Below are 18,060 nucleotides of genomic sequence, written 5' to 3' on the forward strand. Positions count from 1 at the left end.
GCAGGCGACATCCCTCACCACGCCCTGCCTCCCTCCCTCCCCCTGGCAACGCTGGCTGCACCGCATCCGAGCACGCGGGCGGCTCTCAGCACTGCTGGCCCTGCAGGGGCCCAGGCGGTTCCGAGCCGGCATGGACGAACTAACTGCCCGCACGGCCTCTACCTTACGACATGTCTGGCCTTAAGACTGTGGCCTCAACGGCGGTCCCCTCTCCACTTCAGTCTCCTCACCCACGAGCTGAGAGGCACTATGTGCATCCCCAGGGACACTGGGTGCCCCGCCCACACTAGTGACCAGCAGCGACCCCGCAGCTCCAAGAGGCCACGTATCAGCCACACGCCTCGGGCAGCCCAGGTCGCCGTCCAGGGACCGGCCTCAATTCTAGGTGCCTCAACTCCAGCAGCTCAGAGCTGAAGTACCCGGGCAGAGTGGCACACAAGGAGCGACGCTACCACCAGCAGACCGACCACACGTCACACGCTGCTGAGCAAGCAGCTGCCCTGGGCAGCTCCCTGAAGCCAGCCTGTCAACGCGCCTGCTGAGCAGGGACTCGGAACTAAATACAATCCCCAGAAGGAGGCCTTTCTTTAGAGCGCCGTACCTCTGCCGGAGGCCTTCTGTGAGTTCAAGGCCTTCCTCCTCTTCTCTTCTAGTTCCACCTGCAGCTTTATCTCCACGACCTGACACGAAGAAGCAGAAGCAGAAGCAGCAGCCTGTCACTGCGGTGTGCTCTGCACACAAGACGTCAAACCTGTACCACGTTCCGAGCGCGCCCTGCCCCCACCTCGCTCCCGCCACTCCGAAAGGAAACGCTCCCCCCACACTCCCGTTTACTTCACGCCGACTGCGTCCCGCCCCGCCCCTAGCAGGTGGTGAGATGAGAGATTTTTAAAAATACGAAGCGAGAGGCAGGCTCCCCCAGCCACCCCGACACCAGAGCAGCTAAGGAGCCTTGGGCCTCACGGATGTGGCAACGCACGTGGGTGCAGCCGGCACGTTTCTATGCGTGAACAGAAACAGAGAAGGACCCCGCCCTCTGAGGAGCCGGCCTCCAGAAGGCGTGGGTGGCGGTGGCATGGGGCTCGCCTCCGTGCGCCTGTCTGAGCAACACCGCGGGCACTGGGCCACCCGCTCCGGTGTCAAGATAGCTCGCCAGCCCCGACGCCCACAAAAACGTCAGCATCTACCTGTTCGATATTGGACCAAAAATACTCTATTTCTCTGGCAGCCGATGCAGCTATGCGTCTCAAGCGGTTCTGCTCGTCTCTCCTGCCCCGCTCCTCCCGCTGCTGCTTCTCCTCGTGATGGCGCGCGACCGTCCTGACGAGCTAGCAACGCAAGTTCGAGAACGTCAGGCTGTACTCTGTGTCACGCTACAGAAACGACGGTGTCCTAAAGAGTCCTCGGCCCATGACTCCATGTGATTCCCTGAGAGGCAGCCCGGCTGCTCCGAGGGCCTTCGGCGAGCTGGGCTGGGACACCGACCACCTCCTGACACCTCAGCGCACCGAGCACCACGGCTCCCGCGGCGCCAACCCACCTTCTTGGCCGCGGCCACCTTCCACCTCCTCTCCTGGGCGAAGTCGGTGGCCATCCACTGCATCTCCTCCAGCAGGTAGTCCCAGTGCGCCCGGGGCCGCGGGGCCTCCTGCAGCTTGGGCAGCCGCCTCGGGGACCACAGGCCTGCCTTCCGCAGCTCGGCGATGCGCTGGTGCGTCTGGTTTTCCTGCGGGGCGGGGCGGCCCCTGGTCATGAGGTGCGTTCCACTAACGCAAACCCCAGATCCCTGAGACCCCGCCCGGTGACGGTCTCGGTAACAAAGACAGGGCTTGCGCACAGAGGTCAGAGGGAATGGGCGGGTGACTCTCCCTGAGACCTGAGAAGCTGAAGTGGCAGACCTGTCCGTCTCAGGCCCGCGGGCAGAGCTCAGGGCCTGTGCCCATGCTGGGCTGCTGACCCGGGGACAGGACAGGCCTGGAAGCCGCTTCAAGCCCACTGGGAAGGGGAGACAGATCGCGTGAGACTGGCCACACACGATCGCGAGGTTAAAGCCGGGGACAAGAAGCGCTGAGTTTTCCCGGCCCCACTTATCTGGGTTTAACTCCCCTCGCGAAGCAGAAGAGAGGAACTGCTCAGTCCCCCAACCAACAGCAGGCGCCATCAGCGAGCTCGGGACCCTCAAGGGCCTGGGGCTCTGAGCACTGCCCCCAGCCTCACGACATAGCCCGCCTTCCAGCCCCTCAGCTACGGGATGGGGTGACAGCAGCTCAGACCGCTGACTTCAGCACAGAAAGACTCCACAGCAGCCTCCCTGCTCCTGGACGGGTCAAACCGCTTGGTTTCTATCTCAATTCCCACTGGTCTCAAAGCATGCCGACTGTCCTTACTGTCAAGGTGCAACTGTCGAATGCCGCAGCCTGAGATGAGAGCAGAGGCTCGTCACCAGTCGCGAGGCGACCAGTCTCCTTACCAGCGCTATCTGTTCTGCCAGCTTCTCCTGAGAACTGTCTTGGGGCGGGGCAGCATTCTGAGCTGGGCTCTGTGGCTTCAGGGAGACCGACACGGCTGCTCCTGGGGACCGGGAGGTGACCGGAGACAGCGACTTGTTGGCTGCCGAGGAGGGTCTGTTCACTGGGGAGGCCCGGGCGGGTGAGGGTCCTGGGCCTGAGCCACTGGTGGGAGCCATGGACGAGGCAGAGCCGGGCTGGGGCCGTGGACAGGGCTGCCCGGGGTCAGCAGGTGGTCTCGTGGGCGCCGTCTAACGGGCAGAAAACAGGCAGGCAGGTGAAGATGAGACTCCAACTCCGCTCCCAGCCCCGAACGGCAGAGACGGCATCACCGGCAGAGGGGACAGCACCAGGGGCTCCCACCCCACAGCAACGCAACGAGCACATGACCACGCCTACAAAGCACGATGCCACGAACTAAACCACATCTACTAAGAATAAACCCTTTCACCCCACAAACCACGCAGGACTGCATCGCACACTGCGTCCTCACGTGCCATCTCGTATCTCAGCTCACGGAAGCTGTTCCTTTTGTTTTGCTTTTCCCAACCTCTTCTCTCGTGTGTAAGTGGTTTTACGCGTGCTGACTGTGTGAGCTGCTCCCTAACCGGCACACACCGCACGCTCATCGTGCAGCTTTCCTCTAAAGGGAAATGCGACCCAGTGGCCCTCTGCTGGCAAGCGGGCTGTGCTATCCGAGCTCAGGGCACAACTAGGGGCGCCGTCCCAAACAAAGACAGAGAGCTACTCGCGGGGAAGGAGTGGGGAGCAGGTGGCAGGGCAGGCCGGGGCTGCTACGTCTGGGAAGGCTGGGGACAGATGGCACAAAAGGCAGCCCCTTCGTGACCCAGAACCTGCAGGACACAGCAAGGAGCCAGGGATGTGCCTTCTGTGGCATGTGGCTTCTGTCTCCTCCTACCTGGGGGCTGGCAAACTGGCCGGCTGCACACTGTGGGAAGAGAGTTCTACCGGCCACGCGCAGCCGTCCCTGCGGCCCCAGGGCTCTCGTCTTCAGCAGCAGAGCTGCGACAAGAACCATGCTATTTTTGGATAATTCAGCAACGACAACTACAACCACAGAGCCAAGCAAAACCACGCTGTGGCTGCTGAGCTGAAGTGGGCCCGCAAGCTGCCGGGAGCAGCGCATGTGCCCTCCTGCCACGCACAGCTCGACCCTCCTCCATCCCTCACGGACAGAGCGTGTGGGTCCAGAGTACCTGCGGCTGGGACGGCAGCGGAGGGGCGGGCATCTGTGCCTTCCCGGGCACTGGGCCGTGCAGGGCCGGCTGTGCGGGCTGCGGGGCGGGCACAGGATGCTGGCTGGCGGGGGGTGCCGGGCCCGGGGCGTTCGCCTGCTGAGTCTTCACAGGCATCTGGAGCTGCGTCTGCGGCTCCACCATCTGTGGCTGCTGTGAAAACTGCAGTGCCGGTGGCAGGGGCGCAGCGGGGAGGCTGGCGGGAGGCAGCCTGCCGGGGAGCTGCGGTGGCGGCGTGTGCAGGCTGGCGGCGTTCTGCACCGGGGGCCCCGTGGATGGGTCGTACTGCTGCTGGCTCTGCTTCTGGCCCGAGAGCTGAGTGGCATGCGGGGCGGGCGGCATCCCTCCTGTAAGACAGGAAGACCCGCAGCACTGACTCTGGGGCTCAGGCGCATCCATCTGCCAGAGCCAGACCTCACATCCCAGTGCCTGTCACAGACCCATCACTCAGCCATCACGCACGCAAACGGGAAGTTTAACTGGCAAGAGATTCCAGTTATATTAGCTCTTATGTTCTAAACGAGCACACGACACAGGAAAGAAGGCGCTTGACCTTTGCAAGTTAGCATTAAACAGCGGTAGCGAACGACCACAGGTGTCCTACCGCAGCAGCCACTAAGAAAAACACAAAAATGGAAACTGGAGAGAGGCTCGAGGACAAAGACATGTGCAGCTCTGTTGAAGGGACAAAAACTGGTCTCTGGGGTTTCTTCACACTGTATTAACTGCGGCTCAGGGACACCCCGATTTCAAAAGCCACGTCAAGCATGCCGGCTCGACTGCACGTGCTCCAGTGAGGCGCAGCGCTAGGCGCTACCTGCACGCCCTCCTCTGAGCCACACGGCTGGTTCTGGCGTTGGGTCTTACCTTGAACTGTCGGCATTAACTGCTGGAGAGGAACTCCTGTATTCACCCCTGGGTGCTGGAAAACTACCCCTTGGTGACCCACTTCAAGTCGAGGTCGCTTAGACTGCTCTAGAATAATTTTCAGAAAAGGTGCAGTTTGATGTAAAAATAAAACCACAAAAGTAGTAGAAAAAACATGTGCAAGTGTTTTTATAATATTTGAACAGAGACCTTTCTATGCATGAACCCAAATCCAGAAGTCTTAAAAGATTAACAAATATAATTTTTCACTAAATATTTGCAAATATAAGAAAAGGCATCATAAAAAGGCAAAGGACAAGCAACAACCTAAGAGACGATATTTGCAACACACGTGATGGGCAAAAGGCTGACTTACTCAGCATTCAGAAAAAAGCCCGTACAAACCAACAGGGGGAAGTATCGATGACCAGACAAAGTGGGCGAAGGACACAGATGGCTGGCAGAGGGACAGATCCACAGTCAACAAACATGAAAATACACTGTGCAACCTTACTGAAAGAAATCCATGTCAAAGGATTTCATTTTTCACCCATCGTATGTGTAGAGATTAAAAGACTGATCATACTTAATAAAATGGCCAAAATGTGCGAGAACCAGAAACTGCTGATGGCAGTGAAAACTGGCCCTTTGCTTTTGGAGGGTCATTTAGCACCACCAACACTTAACTGCACATACACTGATCTAGCAATTTCGTTTCTGGTTTTTCCTTTAGCTATATTGACAAACATGTAGGAAAAAAGTATCAGACTAGATGTGCAATCCTGTGTTGATTATAGCAGAAAAAAGATGGTACTAATAAACATACACCAACAAAGGTCCAATAAATAAAAAAGGAAATGCCCATGCACCAGAGTACTATACAGCCATCAAAAAGAACGGGGGCCGGGGGCGGGGGAGAACGTGGCCGATGACTGGGGAAGATGGCCTAGCAAGTTCATACTAAGCCATAACAGTGCACATGTGCTCCGAGCTCACGTTTTCAGAATGGCACATGGGGTAACAACGCTTGCGTGGACAGAAGAATTATGTCAAAATACACAATCGACAACAGCGCTATCTCTGGCTACGGAGCGGGCAGGAAATATCACACCAGAGGTAGACTTAAGTTATACCCTTGGAACTATTTGAAAATTTTAGATAAAATGTGTATTGTTTATAATTTGAAGAGAAAATTCAGTTTGAAAAAAATGAATGACACCTCGAAAAAGCTAATGGTTTTTACATCAAGTCGTATCCTGAGGACTCTGAGGCTAGAAACGCACTCAGAAAACCAGAATGGAGTGCCCCTGCCCGACTGACGAACCTCCACCTTTGAACCCTCGCCTTCGAACCCCCACCTTCGGTACACGGGAGCACTCACATAAACACCTCGTTAGCTGACACTCATCAAAGGAAAAACTAACTTTCAAAGTGGAAAGAAACTAACCAAAGCTAAGTTCTTTAGCGCTCATGCCTGAGAAACACGGGCCACTACGCTGTAACCCGCACTGAGAGGCTGGCTGGGTCCTGAGGCCCCCTGAGCCTGGGCTCTGTGACATACCTGCCGGGGGTCCCGCTTGCTGCCTCTTAAAGGGGTCCGTTTCTATCGAACTGCCAGCCCCTGACACCAGGGTCCCTGCGAGGGCTTGCTGCTGGAAAAAAGAAAATTAAAGAATGAGATTTTGATAACTGAAGTGCCTTAGAAGAATGACTAAAACTACAACTATCATTACTACCCCAAACGCTGGCCTCATCCGTTCTCAGTAAGAGAAATACTACCTACCCGACGTATTTCAGGATGCGCACGCAATGCATTACTTACATATGTAGTGAATAAAGTTCTAACTTACCTCTGGAAGGAAAAAAGGACTTGTAAAAGTTATATTATTCTGGTTTTAAGTGGAATTTCAGATCAATGCAAATCTAGTCCTTCAGAAACAAACTGGCTTTTGCACACAGAACAGCAGCCCGAGGGGAACTGCGGGTGACATTTGCCTGAGACATGAGACTACAGCTTAGCCGCCTTGGTCAGTCACGCTGCCCGTGATCATTCATCTCCCCAAAAACCAAAGCCGAGTAACAAAAAGAAAAGCTGACACAGTTTTCCTACTGGGAAATGGCACGAAACCGCCAAGTGATAACAGCCTAACTGGATCTTCCAAAAGGTATTTGGACAGCTACCATCCTACTTGATGTATACACTGTGTGAAATGGATAGGGGTCGCTTTAAATATTTGAATAAAAAGCCAAGACAGAAACGAGCTGTTGGGCCACCCTGCACCATCCTTGTGGGGACACTAAATGCTACGGGTGATGTTTAACTATCACTAGTTGCTAATTTTTGAATGATTCAATTATGTCTACTTAGCGAGATACTTTAAATGCAAGAGTTACAGATGCCTAAGCAAAGTCACTGTTCCACAAGGAGGGCCGCTGACCCGCGCAGCCCTAGGAACGAACACTGCACGTCAGCGCCAGCCACGCTGCAGGCTACTTACTCTTTCGTGAGGGGAGAAGCTTCAGAGCAATGAAAAGGGAAAATAAGCACCATTTACATTTCACGAAGCCGTGAGGAAGAAGGGGATGGAGGGGTGGGTGGAGAGGGGGAGGGGAGGAGGAGGACAGAAAAGAATGATTTGAAAAACAGACAATATGTGAACAGGGGTGACCTTGGGACAGGATTACAGGAAGTTTATAATAATTTGTGTGTGTGCACTTTTCTAAATTTTCCAAACATTTACAATGAACATGTATTACTTATATAATCAAGAGAAAGTTGTTTTTTTTTTAAATAGAAGAAGTTGATTAAGGGCTCTGCGTCCAGCAGTGGCCAAGTACTTCCTATTGGACCAAACACACTCCAGATTCACATACGCTCCAGACGAAACGTGACAACATGGCAGGCAGACACGGGCCAGGACTCGGTGCGTGCGGGAAGGGAACGGGCCAGGAGGCTTCTGGCTGTGTGGGACTGGCGTGAGGGCCTGTCTGTGCTGCGTGCACCAGCTCAGGCCCAGACACACAGCCCACTGGCCTGCAGAGCACTGGGCCGGCAGCAGGAGGCACCACGGGGGTGAGGAAGCGAATGGCCACAGGAGGTGGCGGGAGACGCGAAGCCCAAGCTCTCTGCCTCAGCGCAGGCTGCCCCGAGGCACGGAGACACAGAGACCCTAAGCACAGCCACGACCGCTCCGAGGTCTCAGGTGCCGATGCTCAGGGGACGGAGTGTACGGTTCCAATTCGATCGTGTTAACTAACGGTGAAAGCGAAACCCACTCTTCGGAAGCAGTAAGAGAAGCCATCGTTCCCGGCATTCGGAACCCAATGCAAAGTTCCTCCAAAACACAGAGCAGAAAACATGGGCCACACTCGGGAAACCATCAGTGGACACCTGCCCCAGCGACCCACACCGGACCCGGCAGTGGGGTTCAGGAGGGGTGCCGGGGACAGAAAGAAAACGTGTTTAATGAAGGACAGGAAAAAGGGAACCATTCAAAAAGAAAGCCAAACGAAGGCTCTAGAACTGGAAAATGCCTGAAATGGAACAAATGCATTGGCTAGGCCGGACAGCAGAGCAGGGACGCAGAGGTCAGTGAACGGAAACGTCCTGAGAGACGAGCGAGAGGCGGCCTAGACCTCGAGACTCGCCGGGGACTCTGGTCGCCCGGACAGGCGGAAAGCACGGCACGGGGAGCCCAAAGCACGGCAGGGGCCCGTCCCACCGGCTTGGGGGCAACCAACGGGGACAAGAAGTCTCTTCCACAAGATGGTGCTGCGGGACTGGAGATCCGTGTGGAGGAACGGATAACCTGGATGTCATCAAAATAAACCCTTCTCCAAAAGGCCGATCTCGCCTCTAACTTCCTCGCTGCCACTCTCTCGGTTTTCAGGATGACTTTGTTTTATCTTACGCTAGCTTTACAACCATTTTGTTAGGAAAGATACTGCTTACTTTAGAAATGCAAACTTGATTTTATTTAAATCATTTGTCAGAACTTTTTTAAAAAGAAAACATTCTCATAGAGAAAAAGGAAGCTCTGAGATGGGAACTGAATTCTGGCTTCCTGTTTTAAGACAGACAACGTCAAAGCGAACTTTACCCACTGAAGGCGATAAAATTTACAGGAGTCTAAAAACTACATCGAGAAAAAACACCTGAAGGAACTCGAGACGTGGCTCACAGAGAAGACTCTCGGCCCGTCTGCCACCTAAGAGGAGGGCAGGCTGACGGCGCCCCGGAGGAAGACTCAAGACCAGCAGCTGCAGCTGGCAGGGACTTGGGGGACATTCTCGCCCAATTTAAAGAAGCAAACAGACTATAAGCTAACTGGAACTGTGGCACTCCTGAGGCCGGTGCTCAGACGCTGAAAGGACAGAGGGCTCAGGGGTGAGGGACGGTGACCCCCCGAGCACCGCAGGAGGACCGACTGGGCCAGAAGGCCTCAGGCCTCTGAAGTCGAGCTTCTGGAAGAAGTCTCTCCAAGATGAATCTTGGGTTCAGGAAACAGAGGAAAGCACAGCGTACTCATGCTTGCCTTCTTAAAAGTACGCCTGTTCTGACAAGCTGAACCACCACTTCACACCTACAAACGCCTAGCGACACACGTAAAAACATGAACCCGTGTAAGAATTAAAAAACAATAGTTGGGGTATGGTTACAGAACTATATAATTATTTTTCCTAACATTATAATCATTGAAAAATAACCTCCAATTAGGATAGTTTTTAAAGATCTAAAAAAGCGTAATAAAATAGAGTCATTTTGCATACAACAACTGCACTCTGGAGCACGCCTCAAAGCTTTCCGAAATCAGACAGACATCAACACGCAGAGAACTCTGAATTCATTGCTGGAGTGTAACTAGCAACAGATCAGTTTACTATAAAAATCCTATAATTGGTTGCAAAGAACAAATTTCACCCTGAGAACATGTCTTAAACTTTTTAGAATGCTTAACAGTGCTGGCAAGGGTATAATAAAACTGAGAGCACTTACATATTTCTAGCACCACTTTTAGCTAAAAACAAAGTGACAATATACGGCGGACATCTTAAATATACTTAGACTTTCTTCATTCATTGATGCTGTTAACTTTCTCTAAATAAGATATAACCTAAAATTAGGAAAATAGTTTAAATGAATTACAGTTCCTCAAAGTGATGGGAGTATTAGGAGCTGTTAAAATGAGAATTATTGAAAGTTTAAAACATAAAGAGTTTGTTAAATGAAATTTTAAAAAGTGTAAATACACTGTGTTGATTGTTAGGACGATAGAAGCATGAGTAATTATTCATTTCCTCTAACAGAAAATTCACTGAAAGATATTCTCTACTTAGAATGGTTCTTTTTTATGTGTAAATGTGTGTACGTGCGTGTGTATCTATATTATTTTTCACACGGCACCTCTGCACGCAGTAATACTGCCTCGAAGTCTTCTGGAAGCAGACAGAAACGAACGCCTATGCAGCACAGAGAGCTCTGGATTGATTCCTTGAGTTCCAGTAAAAACTGTACAAATCAGCTGTAAACAGCACAACCATACTGAGGTTTTTCCCAAGAAAACAAAGGGTACGTTTTACATTTCAAGTCTTTAACAGACCCTCCATTTCCTATTTCCTTTGACAGCCAATAATATTTGCCTCAGAAAACTGTAATTTCTTGTCTTTCCTCTTTTCATTCCTTAAACATTTTTTATTGTGGGATGTATCACATGTACAAAAGAAATTATTAACATACGTATGTGACTTTTATAGCATAGGAGTTAATCAGAATTGAAATGCTGGAATGTGAGTGTTCACTGAGCAGTCCGTTCAACTTTTGTTTGAAAATTTTCATATTAAAATACCGAGAATGAAAGTGGAAAAACGTACACGTGCAGTTTCGAAGAGTAATAACCCAGAGATCACCATGGACTCGTCCCAAGGCTGAAGTCAAGCGGTTCTCTCGTGCCTGGGATCCCGTGCACACACCATGAAGGCGTCCCCTTCCTGACGACGTACCAGCTACCTGAACTCTGCAACCTTCTCTGTAGTGGCCTCACACGGCATCTTGTTTGGTCTCAACCAGTGAACTGTCGCTGAGGGAACTCCACACCTGTGCTCTCCTGTAAGCCCCCTGAGGCACAGGGCGCTGCTGAGACCAGCCCCCGGCCACGCGTGCAGCGACCGTGGTCCACTCATTCCCACCCATCACTGAGCAGGCTGCAGCCGGGGACACTTCGGTTCTTCCTGGTTTGGGGCTATTATTACAGACCATGCTGCTAGGAACCACTGCGGGTGTCTTCTGGCACACAAACCCAAGGCTGCCCTCAGAGTGGGCAGAAGGCCTGCCCATGCCCACCTTCTCCGGTCATGCCCACTTCCAAGTGCCCCAACGCCACACTCCAGCAGACGTGGACGACAACCCCACCGATCCACATCACGCGCTGTCCCATTTGGTTCCTAGCGATCCGGTGAGTGTGACCGTCACCGGACAGTGCACATCCTCACGAGTCTAGCTCCTACTGCCCCATTGTCCTACCATGGACATTGGCCTGTGTGGGCCACACGTGCATCACTGTCCTGCAATCTCCACGTATTAATGGGAAAGAGGCCCCACTAATCAACTGTCTGACAATCTCCCATTTAACAAATCTTATCTTCGACTGTGTCAAACTCATGCCCAGAAGCACCCAAGCACCTGGGTCAAGTTAGTGTCCCCCACTGAAAGGAACTGGACCCCTGGAGCAGTTCCGCACCCTGGGCTGGGTGAGGATGTGCTCAATGAGCCCTGAGCGCCTTGTGCCAGAAGGCCAGGAAACACTCAGAGGATGTCTTGGGGCAGAAGTGTCAAAAGCACAGGACAGCCAGCCTGGAGGGGCTCCAAGTGGCCAAATTACAGAAAACTGAGCATCGAAAACAGTGGATGGGGGAGGCTGGGCAGCAGATGACTAGTAGGGGGCACAAGGAGATGTTACGGGAGTGAATATCTTGACAGGCACATGGGTTACATGGGCACTCGCCAAACTCAACAAACCATCGCACTTAAGACGTGTGCACTCCCTGCTTATAAACCATACGTTAGTACATGTAATTAATTCACCATGTTTACAGACCAAAGAAGGAAAGCATCACACAATCATACACTGAATAGATGTAGAAAAAGCATTTGACAAAATTCAACATCCATTCATAATAAATACTAGGATTAAAGGAATTTCTTCCCCTTTGATAAATGACATCTACAATATCTACAGCTAACACCATACCTAATGTTTTCCCGCTGAGGCTGGGAAGAAGGTAAAAATGCCTGTTCTCATCGCTCCTATTCTGATCTTTGCCTATGCAATAAGGCAAGAAAAAGAAATAAAAACATACGGATAGGAAAAGAAAAAATAAATCTTGCTTTCTTTGCAGACATGATTCTCTCTGTATAAAATCCCATGGAATCTACAAAAAAGCTCCTGACACTAATAAATGAGTTTAGCAAGACTGCAAAATACAGGTTCAAATAATCAACTGTAATTCCTATATATCTGCAACGAATTATAATTTTTAGGTACCATTTACAATACTACAGAAAAAATGGAATACTTAAGCATAAATTTTACAAAATACATACAGAATTGGGATGTTTAAAAGTGCAAAACACTGAAGAAAGAAATCAAAGAAGACCCAAATAAATGGAGAGATGTACCATATTCCTGGACTGGAAGATGTAACATCGTCAAGATATTACTTTTCCCCAAACTGGTCAACAGATTCAATGCAATTCCAGTCAAAATCTTAGCAAGATGTTTTGTAGATATTGTAGATATGCAAAGGATCTAGAATAACCTAAACAATTTTGAAAAAGAACGAAGTTCAAGAACTCATACTACCTGACTTCAAGACTTATGACAAAACTACAGCAGTCGAGACTGTGGCACTAGCGAAAAGAGAGAGACGCGGGTGAATGAGAGGGAAGAGTCTAGAAATAGACCCGCACCCATAGGACCAACCAATTACTGGCAAACTCGCAAAGTATGAGAAGGAAGAGAGTCTAGAAAAAGACCCGCACTGATCCTCGGACTTTCGGCTAAGATCAAGTGTAGAAATAGACCCATACACGTAGGACCAACTGATTACTGGCAAACTCGCAAAGTCAATTCAACATATACAGGACGGTCTTTTTGAGAAATGGCACAGGAACAACTGGATACTGATATGCAAAGAAATGAACATATGCTGGCCACATTGAACAAAACTTCAAAATGGATCACAGATCAAAATGCAAAACATGAAACTATACAACTTACAGAAGAAAACATAGGGGAAAATTTTTGTGACCTTGGGTTGAGCAAAGAGTTCTTAGATATGATGTCAAAAGCACAATCCAAAAAAGAAAGAAAACTGATAAAACAGACTACATCAGCACTTAAAACGTTTGCTCTATGAAAAAAAAATAGTATTAAGAAAAAGATAAGCCACAGAATAGGAAAAAAAATTGCCAATTTATATGACAAAAACCTATATCCAAATTACGCAGGACTCTCAAATGTAACAATGAAAGAACTGGCTCGGTGAAAAGGGTGCGTGAAAGGAACGGACAGATACTTCCCCAAAGATGACACGCTGATGTCAAACGAACACGTGAAAACTACTTATCACCATGAGTCTCTGACTCCACAAACGGACACCACCACACGTGTCAGAGTGACAGCAGCCGTACCGAGTGCTGGGGAGGGCGCGGGTGTGGCAGAGCCACCGCGGGGAGTTAGCGGGCTCCACAAAGTCGAGCCTGCAGTTGGTAGGCAACCCAGCAACCTGCCTCCCAGGCCTTCACCCAGATGAGACGAAGGCCTGTGGTCACACAAAGAGCAGCTGTAGCTGAACGTTCACAGCAACTTTATTCTTAAGTGCCCCAAACCAGAAATGACCCAAATGTCCCCGAAGGGCGAATGGGTGAGCTGGGAACATGCACGTGATGGAGGCGCCCCTGGCAAACAGCTCCGGTGCATGCAGCAGCGTGCATGAGCCTCCAGCGCATGGGGCCCACTGCGAGCAGCTGGATCGAAGGGCGACACAGTGCATGATTCCATTTACGTTTTATTCTGGAAAAGGCAGAATCATCGAAGATGCAGACAGAGGTTAAGGGAGGGTGAGATGTGACCACAGAGGCACAAGAGAGGACAGACACCTGGGGGGCGACAGCACGCCTCTGCTTCTTGACTACGGCGGTCCTCTCGTTCTCTCAACTCTGTTTGTTAAAACTCATGGAACTACAGACCAAAAAGAGTAAACTATACTGAGTTAATGAAGTTTAAATGAACAAGTAACTACCACTGGTGACATTTATAAGCCGCTAAGTCAAGTAAGAATCCATATATAAATCCATAAATGGAAGAGGAGAGGAAGCGCGCCATCGCGGCAGGGTGCCGTGAGCACACGCAGAAGAGGCGACGCAGCTGGATCTCAAAGTATCTTTCCCAAATCACTTATTGTTCACCCAACCAAAAATAATAACCTTACACTGGAAAAGCCTGGTGGCCCAGCTAGGGGACAAGCTGACATCGCAGCCACGGCATCAATGGACACAGCATCACTCCTGTGGTATTCCTCTCAAAGATGCACAATCCACATCAGACACGAGCAAGCAACAGACGACCCCACATCAAAGGACAGTCTGCAAAAGAACTGGCCTGGACTCCTCAAAAACGTGGAGGACCTGAGGGGCCGGCCCAGATGAAGGCAGACCCAAGAGGTGTGACGACTAAACACGGTGGGCAATCCAGGCCGGCCCCCTGGGACATCGCCCGGACAAGAGACGACGTCTGCCTCTGAGCTGGGGCTTGGTCACAGGCCTGGATCACTGCAAAGCTGCCTGATCTGAACACTGTGCTGAGGCCAGGGCAGACAGTGCTCTAACCTGGGACGTGCTGAAGCACTTAGGGATGACGTACGTGCGTGACAGGATGTCTGTGACGCACGCTCAGATGGCTCAGGGGAATGAGTGTGTGCACACGTATGCGAGAACCACAGCAATGCACATGGGGCCGAAGTTAACGACGGGCGAACCGGGGCCAAGAACACACGGGCGAACCTCCTCCTAGAAAGATCGGGCGCTTCTTCGTACTGTTATTGCAACTTTTATATACATTTGAAATGATATCAAAACTAAAAAAATTAAAACGTATCACCACAAAGATGAAGCTGCTTTCAGAACCCAGCACAATCGATTCCAAAAACTACTAGAATCTGCCCTGTACTTTTCGGTCCTTTGCATGGAACACAGTGATTTAATTTTCAAAAAATTAAACAGTTTGCATTCAATTAACATCCATTTAGAAGCCTAAGGCCCTGCTGATTTCAGGTGTGTTTAATGCCAATGTTTCTTCTAGCTAGAGAAAATGTCAAGTTATCATCTCCCTAAAACTTTTTCGTTTTGTTTTGCACTGTTCTCAAAATTACAGAGAGAAGACACAAGAACCAACATTTAAACACAGCACACAAGGAACCCTGGGCATACAGTGGACAGGACTGTGAGGATTAGATGACATGCATGCTGACGCTACACCTGCATCACAGGGCAATACAAAAAAACAATGCATTGAGATCTGGGCGTTTATTTACTCATGCAATTTAATTTTGTAATTCTTTATGCAGGAAGACGTCTTTTTTTTTTTTTTAAATAAGGAATGGGCTCTGGAAAAAAATGTTGAAGAGCAAATAGTAATTGAAGGTTAAAATACCTGGATGAAGGAAAAGTTTGGGATGAGACTACATTTGAGAACCATCGAAAAGTACCTGAAATGGTTGCTGCTGGGATGAAAAAGCAGCAGAAACATTTGGAGGAAGCTGGGTTGCTATAGCAACGGGAGTACCAGTCTGCCCATCCTTTCCTGTCACAACCTTTACCTGAGAGGAAATATTTTGAGAAAAAAAGGCAACATAATTTTTAAGACTGCTCAAAATTTCGTTAGAATTTTACTGCTGCTATCTCACTGATGTCTGGTGTTTAAAATGGAATGTTTTTGCATCAAATCCTGTAAAAGGACAACGAACTGATTTATGAAAGATCTATAACAATCTAACTCAACTGCAAATCTTGCAGGAACTCCAATTTAACTCACAGGTGCAATATCCTTAGATTCTGCAACTTCAAATTCTAGAAGTGGGGACGGCAGACAGTCTTCAGTAACAAAGCCCTAACAACCTCACAGGCAGTTTGCACAGCAGCCACTCCATCGCCCACCATGTGGAGGTCGGAATGACAAAAGTTTATTTTGACAAGAAGTTATAAAAAGGGACTTATTTTTCTTCATGAGCACAGATAAGGGGGATTGACCCTACAGACAACATTGGTGTACAAACATAAAGAGAACTGAATTTCACTATTTCACAGAGGTGAAATCCTTAATCATATAAATCTTTTGGAAAATAAAAATGGTCCATCCTGAAAAGGGTGTTAAACACAAAATGGCAAAGCCACACAGATACGTCCATAAATATCAATGGGGACGGCTGAGCAAAGAAACCAGTTTTTGTTCACCAAAGGCCGATTTCTTTGCAGAAGAGTGACAAAGATTCAAGTTGTTTTAGCTGTATCATAAAACAAAATCAGCTTCACCGACATAGTGCACACTACACAACACAAAGGCACAAATACAGTGCGTGACGGTCCCCCTCACTACTGCCCTGCTGTGATTAGCTTCTTTTTTGAGAAGTACAAATAAAAGGGTGGGGAAAAAGTCTCAATTGGGGGATTATTAAGCACCATTCCAGGCGCCCCAAAACTTCACGATCTAAAAATGAATCTAACTGAAGTATCACTCAGTAAGTACTTGTGTAACTGTGAGTTTAAAATATAATCTCGAATCTAAATATTTATGTATATTTAAGTCCCTTGTTAAAAACCACGTTCATGATTTTACTGGGTGGACCACCACAGGCAAAATGTGAAAGCTGCAAAGCCAGCCGGAGGGCGTGTGCCTTTGGCTCCAGCGCCTGCCAGCCGCACAGCGCAGACCCCAGGGGCCAGGCCAGGGCACCCAGGCCGGCTCTCGGACCTGGAGGGGCCCTGCTCTAAATGGCAGCATGGGGTCTGTACCCGCCCCCCCACCCCGGACCACGGCAGCTCCGCCCTCCCGTGAAGAAAACAGCAAAGTCCACCTTCCATTCGCCTCCCGGTCACAGCCTGATGAAACCACGTGTGAGGCACACCTGGGCTCGGCTGCGCGGCACGGCCCTCGACCAATAAACCGCCGCGTCTCACCTCGTCATTGATAACCTCAGACTTCTCCTCCTCCTCCTGCTCCTCCTCCTCCTCCTCCTCCTCCTCCAGGTCCAGGTCGTTCTGCCTAAGATAAGCCTGCAGTGGGGCGTAGTGCTTCTTCTTAAAAGCCAAGAAGTCCATCATGTTTCCTTGCAGGTGTTGCAGGAAGAACAGCTCGATCAGGTACTCCTTGAAGGCCTCGCGCAGTGCCTCCATCTCCCGGTGGTGATAGTCCAGGCACTGTTTCCGCATCTGGGCCAGCTCCGGGGAGGCCGGGGGGATCTCCTCTAGCTTCTTGGGAGCCTTTCTGCCGCCCACGCTCCCCGCAGATGACAGAGGAAGGCCGGACAGGCCTGGGGGCACCGCGGTCCTGGAAGGGCTGGTGGGGGGCGGCGGGGACGCCATCCCGAATGCTGACACGCCTCCGACTCCGACCCCGACCCCGGGGAGCAGAGGTCTGGTCAGCGGTGGCCCCTGCAGCACCTGCTGCTGCTGGATCAGCTGCCCCTGGATGATGCTGCTGATCTGCGGCGGCAGGCTCGCCGTGGCGATGTGGCTAGGGCTGGCCAGGGGCGGCAGGCCAGCCCCCCCTGAGGCCGCGGGGCTCTGGGGCCCCAGGTGGTGGACGGTGCCCCCGGACTGCGCGTGGGGCTGGGACAGTCTCCGTTCTCGGGCCGCAAGGGGAGCCCCCGCGTGCTGCAGCGGGACCTGGGTTCCCTGGGCCATCTGACCGAGGCCCGAGCCCTCCTGAAACACAAAGTGCCCGCCCGCGGACGGGCTCAGGCTGATCTGCCTCACCAGCACGCTGGCGTCCACGAAGCCCCCGGTGGGGCTGCCGCTGCACAGGCTCAGGCCGGGGCCAGGGGCGCCCGGCCGCACGCTCTGCAGGCCCGGCCCCGGCCCAGGACTGGGCTGGGTGGGGCTCTGAGTCTGCACCTGCTGGGACAGCGGCGAGGTGACCTGGATGTATGACGGCGATCCGTGCTCAAAGCGCCTCGGCTGGGCGCTGAACTGGAAGCCCGGAGAGGTGGGGCTGGGGAGCGGCAGAGGGGCGAGCGTGAGCGCCGGGTTCCCGCCCACCACCGGCCCCACACTCTGCAGGGCGATGTTCACGCTCGGCCCTGCCGCGGGGCTCCTGCTCATCAGCTGCTGAACTTGGAACCCGGGCGACTGGGGTGCCGACGGGCTGGCCGAGGGC

The 18,060-nt window shown here is 51.4% G+C and overlaps 1 protein-coding gene across 1 annotated transcript in view; it reads right to left on the reverse strand.

Annotated features, from left to right (window-relative positions):
• Positions 1–18,060, reverse strand: part of EP400 (E1A binding protein p400) — a 76,354-nt gene that overhangs the window by 58,195 nt on the left and 99 nt on the right. The window contains 8 exon segments of the mRNA XM_025045491.1: positions 602–680; positions 1,188–1,328; positions 1,541–1,726; positions 2,471–2,758; positions 3,725–4,110; positions 4,631–4,738; positions 6,192–6,282; positions 16,863–18,060. The exon segment at positions 16,863–18,060 is cut by the window's right edge and continues 48 nt beyond it. Of these exon segments, the coding sequence (XP_024901259.1) occupies positions 602–680; positions 1,188–1,328; positions 1,541–1,726; positions 2,471–2,758; positions 3,725–4,110; positions 4,631–4,738; positions 6,192–6,282; positions 16,863–18,060 (2,477 nt within the window).

Source organism: Pteropus alecto, unplaced genomic scaffold (assembly GCF_000325575.1).
Source record: "Pteropus alecto unplaced genomic scaffold, ASM32557v1 scaffold213, whole genome shotgun sequence".
Classification (NCBI taxonomy): domain Eukaryota; kingdom Metazoa; phylum Chordata; class Mammalia; order Chiroptera; family Pteropodidae; genus Pteropus; species Pteropus alecto.